Source organism: Piliocolobus tephrosceles, chromosome X (assembly GCF_002776525.5).
Source record: "Piliocolobus tephrosceles isolate RC106 chromosome X, ASM277652v3, whole genome shotgun sequence".
NCBI classification, from domain to species: Eukaryota; Metazoa; Chordata; class Mammalia; order Primates; family Cercopithecidae; genus Piliocolobus; species Piliocolobus tephrosceles.
The window spans coordinates 12,489,399-12,503,659 of NC_045455.1; the positions used below are offsets into that span (position 1 = coordinate 12,489,399).

Sequence of the window (14,261 nt, forward strand, 5' to 3'; positions counted from 1 at the left end):
GGATAAGGGGGGCCTACTGTATTTATGGGGTACCACGTGATGTCTGGATACACGTATACATTGTGGAATGATCAAATTAGGCCAAAACTATTGGTTTTTCACTAACGGTCTGTATTTCTTTTGAACTCATGCTTAAGAAATTCTTTCCCACCTGAGGTAATACAAATATTCTCCTATATCTTCTTCTAATTGTTTATAATTTTTGTTTTTCATCTTTAAGTCTTTAGCTCATCTCTACTTTGTAGATATAGCATAAGCTAGATGAAATATACTGTTTAAATAAAACTCAAATCCATTTCCTCAAACAGATTTATATGAGAAACTACAAGCTTTAGAATATTTGATTTGTGTAATTATGAAGTCTGAAACAAAAAAGTAAACTATTCAAACTTTTACAAGTTATTTTTAAATGATACATAATTAATTGAATAAAAGGAATACTATATAACTAAATTAAAACAATATCACTTCTATACTACCCAAAAAAGTCTAATACTGAAGTCACTTCCCCAGTTCACAAAAATTTTTGCTTAAAACATGATCAGCAGTTGTTTTTCTTTTCCTTTATACCCTTAGACTAACAGTTACTGTAATGAGCTTTATCAAGTGAGTTCAATTTGATTTGATACAGTTTTACTGACCCTCTACTACCAAGTGCAGGTACTAACCTATGTCCTGACCAAAGTGGGAAAGAGTTTAATTCGTGTCCTCTTAGGGTCTACAAATAATTGGAAATTAGCAATAATGAACACAGACAGGCTAACCAACAAACAAATAAAACCTGTGGCTCAAACGCCTAAAGATGCAAATGATAAGAGAGGCATATATACATTGCTACTTGCTATGTGATCAATAATAAACGTCTTGTTCCCAATCTCCCTTATGTGAAATATCAGAAGTAGTGGCAGTAAAACAGCTGGAGATAGTCTATGGACTAACACATTAATACACACACGAGAGTGACAGGTCTGTGTTATATGCACATTGCATGTCCCTAAAAACTAAACTTCACAAGTTAAAATCTCTATTCCATAAGCCTGTCTTCAGAGCTGAACTTACCTTAAAATGAGCATTTTTGTTTAATTGTATGTTTCTTCTTACAAAATACTACAAAGCATTGTAACCCAAATGGGTGAGAAGAGAAAAAAAGGAGTCTATGTAAACATACAAGCTCTGATTTGTCTTTTGTTCACACTGAACAGTGGTGCCATACAACTTGGTGAGTTCCTGGTTTAGTCTTCTTAGGGACAGGCATGTGCCAAGCAGCGAAAAACAGAATGTGTGGTTGCAGCTTGTTCTGGAATAAAGAACAGCAGGCTATTTCATCACCCCTCGGGGCACCAATTTGTCAGCCTACAATGAAAATCAAGCTTAAGTATATAGCAAATGCATATTCGTAACCACCATGTATTGTCCCTTTCAAATATCTCTCTCTTCCGCCAGGTATGCATTCTGTATTTCTGTCCTGACTGATTGCAGTTTATCGAATGCTTGTTAAATGCATCCTTTTCCCCACCCTTGCCAATGATTTGGGGATAAGAACTATTGAAGACCTAACAAGTTGAAAGACTCCATTTTTCCTGCAATGTTTTTCTGTCTGTTACTGTTTCAAAGGAAAGCCCGGTGATGTGAATACTGAAAAGAGAGAAAATGTAATTAAGTGTTCATTGTGGGTAGTCTTTTTGTCACCTTTGAAGTGCTGAAATTAACACAGCAATCTCTTGATTTTGCCTCCGTAGTGGCAGCTTGCTGAGAATAGTCATATTTTGCTGACAGAAATGGGCATTCCAAAGCATAAATTAAATAAGTGTATTTTATAGAATTCATTTAAAAGTGCATCTGTGCTGAACGTATCCCATTTTATACTGCTCTGATTACATTTGGCTTTTTGTTGACCCATATAAAAAGTGAAATTGTTTCATATTACAGGCTGCAAGACAGCTTAGGATAGGGTGATTATAAATGGTGAAGAGGAAAAGAAAAACACAAGATTGTGGGACATCAATTCCTGCTGTGTTTCTATTGTATATTTGAAAATAATTTAAAGATAGAAATTATTAATGAAGGTTACAGCAAAGAAATAAATAAGATTAAAGGTGAAATTTCAGCTAAAGGGCCATCTTTAAACTATATAAAAGGAAAAAAAATCATAAAATTAAACTTTATAAAAAGTAAAGATGAAAAGGGAAAGCTATATAGTGTAAGGTCATGGCTATCTACAGTGTTAGAGAGAATGTAAAATAGGATATGTTGCCACAGGGAGATAAATTTTCAACCAGAAGACCCATTGTGAACGACAAGGCTGCCCTCTTGCAAAAATAAATCATACTTTTCAGCTATTTGAATCATATTTATCCAAAAGTCTTATTCTGAGAGAATGAGAACTACATTATGTTGGATAAAACGATTTGTGTCACAAAATTGGAAGAAATAATTATACTTGTAAATGCAACTCTTTCAGTAATTTATTGAATTTGACTGCAATTCATCGTAGGTAAATAGAAAAATAAACTTATATCTGTAGTTAAATGTATAAAACTTAAACATAGCAAATAACTAGCACACCATTAACTGAGGTGAATCTGGGTTGTTGCAGAGGAAGAAAAGGAGGTGTTAGAGAAAGAGGAGAGTCGTAAGGAATATTAGAGAAATCAAACACCTGTGAAACCCTGGTCCAGGCACCAGATTGAACCTGGAAAATTACACTTTTGAAATCCACTAAGCTGAAAGGTCAAAATTCAATGATGTCATTCATAAATATTCTGAGAGAGACTCCCCAGGCTTCCGCAGGCCTGGTAACGTGGCATTCTCCACACTGAATGCATTGTCAGTGCTAAACACCTCTTAGCCAAGGGCATTGTAATCTGAGGGAAATAGTAAAGAATTAGATATCGAAATATATTGTTATTCTCTACTTTTTCATTGACATCACTGATTCATAATGTATCAATATCGATCGTAAAATTAAAAGGTGGATACATACATCAGTTGTGTATTACACAATAGGACAAATACTATGTTGCATATTAATATGATCAAATGCTGTACACCTGTTAAAAGTGCCGAGTGGTAAATGCATGAAAAAATATGTATTTGACTTTCTTTTTTATAGCATTGTACAAACTAAACACCACTGTGTTGAAAGCATATGTGTACTTAGCAGAGTTCAAGAGGAAATGAAAGGTGATGTCATTAGCCTTTTCCCCCTGAAATTATATTGCTAAAAAAGTAGGGAGAGAGTATGTCCTGTTGCATTCTAAATTGAAATATCAGGCTAGGCATGGTGGCTCCCCCTATAATCTCAGCACTTTGGGAGGCCAAGTGGGTAGGTGGATCACCTGAGGTCGGGAGTTCCAGACCAGCCTGATCAATATGGTAAAACCCTGTGTCTACTAAACACACAAAAATTAGCCTGGTGTGGTAGTGGGCACCTATAATCCCAGCTACTTCAGAGGCTGAGGCAGGAGAATCACTTGAACCCGGGAGGTGGAGGTTGCAGTGAGCTGAGATCTCACCACTGCACTCCAGACTGGGCGACAGAGACTCTGCCTCAATAAATAAATAAATAGAAATATCACATACATCGAAATATTAAGAAATAAATAATGCAAAGCAAATTAGTTGCATAATTTAGAACAGTCGAAGCGCAAAGGTAAAAGTGTTTCATACATATGATGACGCTCTTGTGATTCAATGTGGCAAGTCCTGTAAAATTCCGTTATTACATCAGTACCATTTTAATATAAACCTGTACATCCCATTTAGTGGCTATAGAAAAACCTTTGGGCACAGCAACATGTGGCAGTGTCGGCAAACATTAACTGAAAGTAACAGGCAGACATCGCTGTAATGGGTTCTGATCGCTAATGAGCATTACCTCAGCTTTCCGTAAAAACAGAACAAATGAGAACACTCAGAACTGAAAAATGGTGCTTCCTTTCAGAACGAGGGCTTGTCACCCATTCCCTTGACTTTCTATACCATGTGTTGGCAAGTGTCTGACACCCAGGTCGACCTGCTCTTTCAGTCCAAATCCACATTGCACTGGGTTTGTAGGAAAATACTGTATCATTGACAACATAAATGAAACATGTTGGACACCAAGCTGCCATTCTTCCTCCACCTCTACCTCTTTATCACAGTGGTGGTTGTCACCTTATTAGAGTCTGTGAGGAAAGAACCGCAAAGTCATTCTCACCTCCTGGCAGTAAGTTACAGACTCACTCTGCACCTCCTGAATCTTCTGTTTCCGTTGCAAAGACACAGCCAAAGCCTTGGGCCAGACTTGAGTCATCTCTCACCCTGAGTGTCAGTTGCCACCTTATCACAGTGTCCTACATGCCAGGGACAGGGAGATGAGGACCAATCTGATAGTCTACATTCAAATAGGGCTTCAGGGGCAAACCCAAGCCCCCCACCACACACACACATTTTGAACCAGTTTCTGTTTTGAAAGTTTGTGCTTTTGTCACCCCATTGTCACATTAATTGAAAAAAATGTTGCCTGAACAAAGATATTTGCTGAATGAAATTAGGTTTATGCTACTTTCCAGCTAACTTCAAACTTCACTATATCATTATTAAATTCGCTGCCAACCCCCTCCCCAAGAGTTTGTTCTCAATTCTGTAAGTTTGGGCCTTCCTGTTGCAAAGTCCCACAAAGTTTACCCGGAGAAGCCAAAGCTCTGCCTTTAGAAGTCTTGCCTTCTCCCATCCACAGCCAATATCAAAGGCATCTGCCACGAGGGGTCAGTGCAGCTGGCATGCCGTGACTCTGTCTGTCCTTCTGCTCTGGGGGTGGCTTTTCTCTCTTTCTCCCAAGGAAAAAGTATAAAATACACTGGTTTCTTGTTTAACCAAGGTAAGAAAACACATGTCTAATAACCTTTTGTCAAACTGTACTTAACCCTGTCTAGTTACTATTTCAGTGAGCCAGTTTATTTGTTGTTGTTGTTGTTGTTTGTTTTCAGTTTTTGGAGACAGGGACTTGCTCTGTCACCCAGGTTAGAGTGCAGTGGCACATTCACAGCTCACTGCAGCCTTGACCTCCCAGGCTCAAGAAATCCTCCCACCTCAGCCTCCTCTTAAGTAGCTAGGACCACAGGCATGCACCATCACACCTGACTGATTTCTTTTTTTTTTTTTAATGAGAGATGGGGTTGCCCAGGCTTGTCTCAAATTCCTGGGGTCAAGCAATTCTGCCTCAGCTTCCCAAACTGCTGGGATTACAGGCATGAGCCACCACGCCCAGCTGAGCCAGTTTTAAATGGCTGCATTACATGCATTAAAAATGAAAACACACCAAAAAAACCCAGAACTTTTTTTTTCTTTTTTTCTTCTTTTCTTTTCTTTTTTTTTTTTTTTTTTTTTTTCCGGAGACGGAGTCTCTCTGTCACCAGGCTGGAGTGCAGTGGCGCGATCCTGGCTTACTGCAACCTCTGACTCCTGGATTCAAGTGATTCTCCTGCCTCAGCCTCCTAACCCCAGAACTTTTAAAAGGAAAAATTTAGCAGAAAGAAACTAATGTCAACATTTTGTGACTATTTCGGCCTCCCTCTCTTATCCATGACCTCTGTGGCACTCAAGATGCCTGCCCATACTGCCTTCCTCTCCAGCCTCCAAACCCTCTGCCTGGAAGCCAGACTCTGGCCAGACTCACTCACCAGGCCCTGAGCACGCCACCTGGAACGCCTTTCTCACAGCTCTTTTCCCAAAAGCAGCCCTCTCCGTGGCATCTGCGTGGCTCTGGAGAGCATCCTTGGGGCTCTATCATTGTCTCACAATCTTCAATAAGTAGTGTTCAGAAAATGCCCCCCTGGCCAATGGCCCAGATGGACTCTCCAAGTCTAAATGCTTCAAAATGGTACAGAACTAAATGTGTGAATTCTGATGGGGCTTCATTTCTGCTGGTCCTCCTTCACACTTGCGTGGCCACCCTTCCTCTCTGTGCTCCAATTTTCTTTCACATTTCTGCTTTCTGAGAAGAAATAAGACTGATTTCTGGGATGGAGCATGAGAGACAAAGCCCTGGAGAGACAGACAAAGCATGTTTCCATGGGAGATGCCCACACACCTCACTTGGGGGCATCGGCAGTGTTGGTACCCACCCAGGTGTGTTTTGACATCCAAGACTTGACCCTAATTCTTCTTGGAACTTGATGGGGAAAGAACCTTGCTGGGGCCCCACATGGGCCAGGGGCAGCCTGGGCAGAGTTGGGCAGCTACCTGAGAGTTCTAGGTGGAAAGGCCAGGAAGATCCCACAAGAGCAAGCCTCCATTAGTTCCAAGTGGAATGGCAGCTCTTTCTAAGTTTCCCTGAGAGTTGACAGCAAATGCATCTGTTGTGGGAACAGCAGCCCAAGCCAAAGAGCATGTGGAAGCCAGGCACGGTGACTCACACCTGTAATCCTGGCACTTTGGAAGGCCAAGATCCAAGGATCTCATGAGCTCAGGAGTTCGAGACCACTTGGTCAACATGGTGAAACCTTGTCTCTACAAAAAATACAAAAAAAAAAAAAAAAAAAAAGTAGCCAGGCGTGGTGGTAGGTGCCTGTAGTCCCAGCTACTTGGGAGCCTGAGATGGGAGGATCGTTTGAGCCCAGGAGGTGGAGGCTGCAGTGAGTTGAGATCGCACCACTGCACTCCAGCCTAGGTGACAAAGTGAGACCCTGTCTCAACAAAAAGAAAAGACCAGGCAGAGAGTACAGTGAATTAAATGGGCCCCCGCAAAAGATATGACCATGCCTTAATCCACAGAACCTATGAACATGACCTCATTGGAAAAAGGGTCTTTGCAGATGTAATTAAATTAAGGATCTTGTGATGCGATCATCCTGGATTATCTGGGTCAGCCCTAAGTCCAATGACAAGTGTCCTTGTAAGAGACAGAAGAGCACAAGACACAGAAAGCCTTGTGCAGATAAAGGCCAAGTGACTGGTGTTGCAAAACCACAAGCCAAGGGACAGTAGAGGCTACCAGTAGCTGGAAGAGACAAGGAAGCATTCTCCCCCATGGTCTTTGGAGAGAGTGTGGTCTTGCCGACAACTCAATTTTGGACTCTGGCCTCCAGGATTGTGATCAAATAAATGTCTGTTGTTTGAAGCCACCAACTCTGTGCACTGTGTTCCAGTACTCTTGGAAGCACACGCAGAGGACATCAGTGGGAATCAGAGCTCTTAGCTTTGGGAGCTGAGATGGTGGCCAAGTCAGCAGAGAGAAAGCCCCAAACCCCCAATACAGCCTCATGAGTTCCCCGATGGGGGATGGAGGACACATTACCCAGCTTGTCGTGGGTAACCTTGATCTTAAACTCCCCCTAACAAGAAAAGGAGCATTCTTTCAAATGTAACTGAGCTTGAAAGGACTGAATGGAATTGATGTAGCAAGATGATGTTTCCAGCCACCAACAGAAATGGAGGGGTTGTGCACCAAATTCAACTCGTTTGTAGAAAAACCAAGACATTTATTTTAGCTTTGCATAACTAATTTTGTGTCTGTGTATTTTCAGACATTGTATAGCTATACTACACATCAGGGTTGCTCGAGGAGAATTAAATGAAAAGAAAAACCTGCAATTTGTTGAGCTATTATTAAATATTTTACAAACGAGGGCACCAGAACTCACTGTGGGCTGGCAGTTGCCACGTGGCTTATAGCTGGCAGAGCCTGTTTGCTACCTGAGCTCTCTGACTCCAAGCACAGTGCTCTCTTCTGTGTCTGCTTAATTCAATGATAAACATCATTGCAGTGAGTGCAATATCGTATTTATGTTTCTGACCAGGCAGTGCATCCCACATCCATGGAGTCCAATCAACTGTTTGTCGAATTTAATCGAATAACATAGCCTTGCTGTCCTTAAGTAGCCTGCCATCTGTCTGGTTTGGGGGATATAATTAAAAATAAAATCTGCCAACCCACGAAACCTCTCCTTAAAGGTAGAGGAGAGAAAGCCCAGTTTTATTATTGAATAAGCACTAACACAGGCTGCAATGCACATCACTGGCAATCTGTTAAAGAAATCACAGAGGCAGAAAATACCTCCCTCTTTTATATCACCACTTTCCATACGTGTTCTCAAAATAGAAATAACTAGTCCTCAAGAAGACTTGACAGCACCACTTGTTAAATATAGTTTATCCTAAATTCACCTGGTAACTGGGGTGGCCATCTGTGGCACCTGATTGCCTTTATCCAAAGGAAAATTAAAACTTTTCATATTTCTGTGACAAGTAGGTAAGTTTACAACTTGGAGCCAGATGTCTAAACTCCCACCCTCCATGGAGAAGGGGAGACGGAGGCTCTGTCTTCCTTGATGTTTACGTTACTTCAAGGAGACAGCCCTCAAGGAAAACATTCTTTTAGGTTGTAGAACTGGTGAGAAGCTTATTTGGCTTTTAAAAGTATTTATATACAGCTCAAACGGAAAGGGAAAGAATTTGCAATTCCAAGTCTTATAAAGGAAATGCTCTAAGAAAAGGGAGGCGAACAGGATCCCTTCCGACCTCCCTTTTTATAGATTCGTGTTTGCACTTTCACTAGAGAGATAGGAAACCTGATTAAATTAGGACGGAGCAATGCCTGCTCCAGTGCGTAGAGGTGAAAGAAAGGGTGTAAGATACCCCATCCTGCAGAAGAAAACCAGCAGGTGAACATCTCAGAATTCAGGGTGAGAAATCAAGGCAACGGAAGGTAGACTCTGCCTCTGATATTACTTTCTGTCATCAAGGTCTTGGGAAATAGGCTGAACATGGAGCGAACTTTAAAATGTGCAGTTTGGAATCATGTCTAGTTCAGAATAAGCCTGATGACCAGTTACCAGTGGTGTACTAGTCATGGTGATATTAATAAAAACCCTCCAGTCTAGATCATTCTGTATCTTCTTCAAGCTCTGATAAGACTCCAAAGGGCATGGCTGTTGAAAAGAAGGGTGCTGGTATTTGTCCCAAGCCAGGCATGTCCCATCGCAATTTAATGATGTTGATATCTCATTAAAATTGAAAAAGAGCTAGCCATTAACTTCTGCATAACTTCTCTAGCACTGGCTGAATTATCTCAACTTTCTGACCTTCATGCTTAACCACCTAATATTAACAAATGAGAATAATTCATTAAGAAGAAAACTGAAATGAAAAATAAAAGTTAGAAATGAAAAAGATCAAGTGAATGTGGGACTTTAGAAAATTCAAAGTTGAAGAGGGACTAGAAAGTACAATACTTTTAAAAATTAAACTATTTTGTTGTTTTATTTACCTGTTCTAAAAGAAGCATACATTTTTTAAACATCAGAAAATCATAAAATTTTTAGAAAAAGGAAAAAATGTATTGCTCCAATACACAAAAGCAAGTACCATTAATATTTCTAAAGTACCTCCTTCAAGCATTTTCTCTATTACTCCATTATATGCATAGTTGTGCTTCTACCATTTATATAGTCTTATTTACTATTATAATGTAAGTGTTTTCAACGCCAGAAAAATTCCTTCTAATAGAAGAAAATGCCTAGGAATCCAACTTACAAGGGATGTGAAGGACCTCTTCAAGGAGAACTACAAACCACTGCTCAGTGAAATAAAAGAGGACACAAACAAGTGGAAGAACATTCCATGCTCATGGATAGGAAGAATGACTCAATATAGTGAAAAAATATAGGAAGAATGAATCAATATCGTGAAACAAATGGAAGAACATTCCATGCTCATGGATAGGAAGAATGAATCAATATCATGAAAAAAGGTATAGATTCAATGCCACTCCCATTAAGCTACCAATGACTGTCTTCACAGAATAGGAAAAAACTACTTTAAAGTTCATATGGAACCAAAAAAGAGCACGCATTGCCAAAACAATCCCAAGCCAAAAGAACAAAGCTGGAGACACCACGCTACCTGACTTCAAACTATACTACAAGGCTACAGTAACCAAAACAGCATGGTACTGGTACCAAAACAGATATATAGACCAGTGGAACAGAACAGAGCCCTCAGACATAATACCACAGATCTACAGCCATCTGATCTTTGACAAACCTGACAAAAACAAGAAATGGGGAAAGGATTCCCTATTTAATAAATGGTGCTGGGAAAACTGGCTAGCCGTATGTAGAAAGCTGAAACTGGATCCCTTCATTACATCTTATACAAAAATTAATTCAAGATGGATTAGAGATTTAAATGTTAGACCTAAAACCATAAAAACTCTAGGAGAAAACCTAGGCAATACCATTCAGGACATAGGGGTGGACAAGGACTTCGTATCTGAAACACCAAAAGCAATGGCAATAAAAGCCAAAATTGACAAATGGGATCTAATTAAAATAAAGAGCTTCTGCACAGCAAAAGAAACTACCTTCAGAGTACACAGGCAACCTACAGAATGGGAGAAAATTTTTGCAATCTACTCATCTGACAAAGGGCTGATATCCAGAACCTGCAAATAACTCAAATACATTTACAAGAAAAAAACAACCCCATCAAAAAGCAGGCAAAGGATATGAACAGACAGGTCTCAAAAGAAGACATACATACAGCCAACAGACACATGAAAAAATGCTCATCATCACTGGCCGTCAGAGAAATGCAAATCAAAACCACAATGAGATACCATCTCACACCAGTTAGAATGGTGATCATTAAAAAGTCAGGAAACAACAGGCACTGGAGAGGGTGTGGAGAAATAGGAACAGTTTTACACTGTTGGTGGGTCCGTAAACTAGTTCAACCATTGTGGAAGACAGTGTGGTGATTCCTCAAGGATCTAGAACTAGAAATACCATTTGACCCAGCCATCCCATTACTGGGTATATACCCAAAGGATTATAAATCATGCTGCTATAAAGACACATGCACACATGTGTTTATTGTGGCACTATTCACTATAGCAAAGACTTGGAACCAACTTAAATGTCCATCAATGACAGACTGGATTAAGAAAATGTGGCACATATACATCATGGAATACTATGCAGCCATAGAAAAGGATGAGTTCGTGTACTTTGTAGGGACATGGATGTGGCTGGAAACCGTCATTCTGAGCAAACTATTGCAAGAACAGAAAACCAAACACTGCATGTTCTCGCTCATAGGTGGGAATTGAACAACGAGAACACTTGGACACAGGAAGGGGAACATCACACACCTGGGCCTGTTATCAGGTAGGGGGAAGGGGGAAGGATAGCATTAGGAGATACACATAATGTAAATGACGAGTTAATGGGTGCAGCACACCAACATGGCACATGTATATATGTGTAACAAACCTGCATGTTGTGCACATGTACCCTAGAACTTAAAGTATAATTTTAAAAATGAAATAAAAACAAATGGAAACTACTATGTTAAAAAAAAATTCTCTAGTGTATTAGTTATCTATTGCTATGTAATAAATTACCCACACATTAGAAGCCTACCAGCAAGTAGACGTTTATTATCTCAATGAGTTTCTTAAATTTGGGAATCTGAGACAGGCTTAGCTGGGTGTTTCTAGTTCAAAGTGTTAAGAGGTTGCAGTTGAGATGTTGTCTACAGCTGCAGTCACCTTGAAGTTTCACTAGGGCTGGAGTGCCTGTTTCCAAAATGGGTCACTCCAGTGGCTGTTGGCAGGAGGCCTCAGTTCCTCACCACATGGACCTCTCCAAAGGGCTGCTTGAGCATCCTCACAACATAGCACCTGCTTCCATCAGAGCAGGAGAGACCAAGGGTAAAGACACAGTGTCTTTTATTGCCTAGCCTAATAAGTCACACACAATCATTTCTGCAGCCTGCTGATGACACAGGCCAGCCATATTCATTGTGGAAGGGGACTACACAAAAGCATGAACCAGGAGTCTAGAACAACGCTAGAACAATCTTGCAGAGTAGCTACCACAATGGGAATTTATAATGGCTGCATGTATCTTATCACATAAATCTGTATAACTGTATTGACTATTCATGCATGGTTGGGTGTTATTTCTAATATTTCCTTATTACAAACAACCCTCTAATAAGCACCTGTGTATATTCAGCTTTTCATCAACAGTTCAGATCACTTTTTTAGAAAATAATCTCAGAAGTGGGATTGTTGAGTTCAAAAAAATCTTAATTTCCTTTTTAAGTAAATTGGCTTCATAAAGCAAATTAGTATTTTATATTATTTCAATGAACATATGCATTTTATTTCATGTATTTGTGATAAATACCTTGAAATGTCTATGCAATGATTCATAACTGCATGTTTATCTTTCACTTAATGAATTCTATATTCAATATATTTTAGGTAACTATATTATATATGTAACATTTTGATACTTATGGCATGTGGGTTTTTTCATTGTTATTTCACCATTTTATAGATCCTCCTGAGTTTGTTTGTTGCTGTTATTTTGGACAACTTAGAACTTGATGAAGACCTAAAGAAGCTTAAACAAGTAAGTAATGTATGCGAGATTTCAAAAAAAAAAAAAAGCAAAAAAAGGGGCAAACCATTTGCTTATAGGCAATATTAAAAGTTTGAGCTTCAAAGTAAAAATAAAATTTAATAAGGCTATCCAAGGTGGTAAAATGGTGTTAAGTTTAACTTCTATCTAATACTAACAAGGGAAACTTTCTGTTACTCTGTAAATATCCTAGGAATCGTTTTATTATTTTTGAATAACAGTAAGATGGGCAGAGTATGGTCCATTGGATTTGGAGACTGTTCTCCTTCTGCCATTAAATGAAGGTTGTTTGGAAATGAGATACCTCAAGGCCATATTGCCATTTTGCAGAATTATATGTAATACCCTTTATCATCATCATAAAAATATTACAATCAATCTGCCTGGTCTCTAGACACTAAAGGAGAATTTAGTCTGGGTGCCCATAGTGAGTATAAGAAACAGAATAGAATAAATGATGAAATGTGGGCCCAGTTATGTATGAAAACAGACAGGATGTCATCATGGTGAAAAGTATACCCCAAAAAATGAAACTAGAAATAGGTGAATGCTATGTTCTTAAAGGCAGGAGGATTTCAGGTATAGTCAATCATTCCCATAGTTTCTGTGGCATGGAGGATATTTGGCTTGAATATTTGGCTCTATCAAAGAGTACAGACCCTTTGAGAAGAAGAGCTTGCAAGAGAGTGGGACAATGGGTGGAATGTTCTTGTATCACCCTCCCCAACACTGAGAGAATAGTTGAGATGTTAACTACCAAACTCTACCCAACTGTTAGAATGTTGACAGAACCACAGTTGTTATAACGTTAACAGAACCATGGCTCTTAAACTTTCTATTCGGAATTATAAGCAGGCCCTCCATGTTCAGAATTTCCCAAAGCTCTCTATTTTTAACAAAGCAAAAAGTATAACCTATTTAAATTTTTTTTTTTTTATCGATCTCATGATCAGGTTAGGCATTTCATTGTATTACTCTTATCTTTAAAGCCTATGCTTTTAACAGAGGCTATCAATAAGGAAAAAAAATAAAACATTGTTATGAAGATTCCCACTCGGAGCATACCAAGAAAGATTTTGAGTTCTTTACCATCCTACAGCTACCCATGCAAACGGGCATCTTCCCGGCTCTGCTGGAGATGATTTCTTCCACGTCTTTTCACTCTGTGGCAGCAGTGATAGGTTCTTCAAATAAGAGTTGGGACATCCCTTGATGCCATCAATGAAAATACTTTGTGTGGCTTCTAGTTGCAGAAAAAATATCTAATAGGTGAATTCAAAATTGAAAGTGACCAGCCATATAATTAGACATGACCAATAAAATCTGCTGCTGTAGAACCACTCTAGTCCATGCTTTACAAATCTGGTATTTAGCTGTAGCTTTTCCTTCATGCCATGTTTATTATGCACAGATATGTACTGTCCTCTGAGAGAGTACGTTACAATGTATATTCTATAGATAAAATTTAAAATATCCAATTTATTTCCAGCTAGTGCTACCGCCAGGTTCCAAATGCTTTTAAATAACCATGTAACTCCGGCCCTCATTTGTAAAATAATTTTTCTGCTGGAAAGCAACAAAATAAACATGTATGTAGCAATTTTTTCAGGACTATGAATTCAAACCTACGGATATTTTGCAGTGTTAATATTTTCACCATTGTAACTTATTTTTATATACATGTATATGCATAGCCTACTTACATTTTTTGTCATCTATATATCTAATGGTCACAACAGGCATTTCATATCTGACCCGAAGTAAAAAAACCAACAATAATTCTTCCTGGACTATAAAGTTTTAATAAACTATATGGCTCTTCACTTTCAATAAATGCCATTATTTTAA

General features: G+C 39.1%; 1 protein-coding gene across 5 annotated transcripts in view; it reads left to right on the forward strand.

The window, feature by feature from the left end:
* NALCN (sodium leak channel, non-selective) overlaps positions 1–14,261 on the forward strand; it is a 345,832-nt gene that overhangs the window by 215,665 nt on the left and 115,906 nt on the right. For all 5 annotated transcript variants that reach the window (XM_023218071.3, XM_023218072.3, XM_023218074.3 and 2 more), the window contains one exon: positions 12,330–12,404. In XM_023218071.3, coding sequence (XP_023073839.1) covers positions 12,330–12,404 — 75 coding nt within the window. The remainder of the gene's footprint in view (positions 1–12,329; positions 12,405–14,261) is intronic.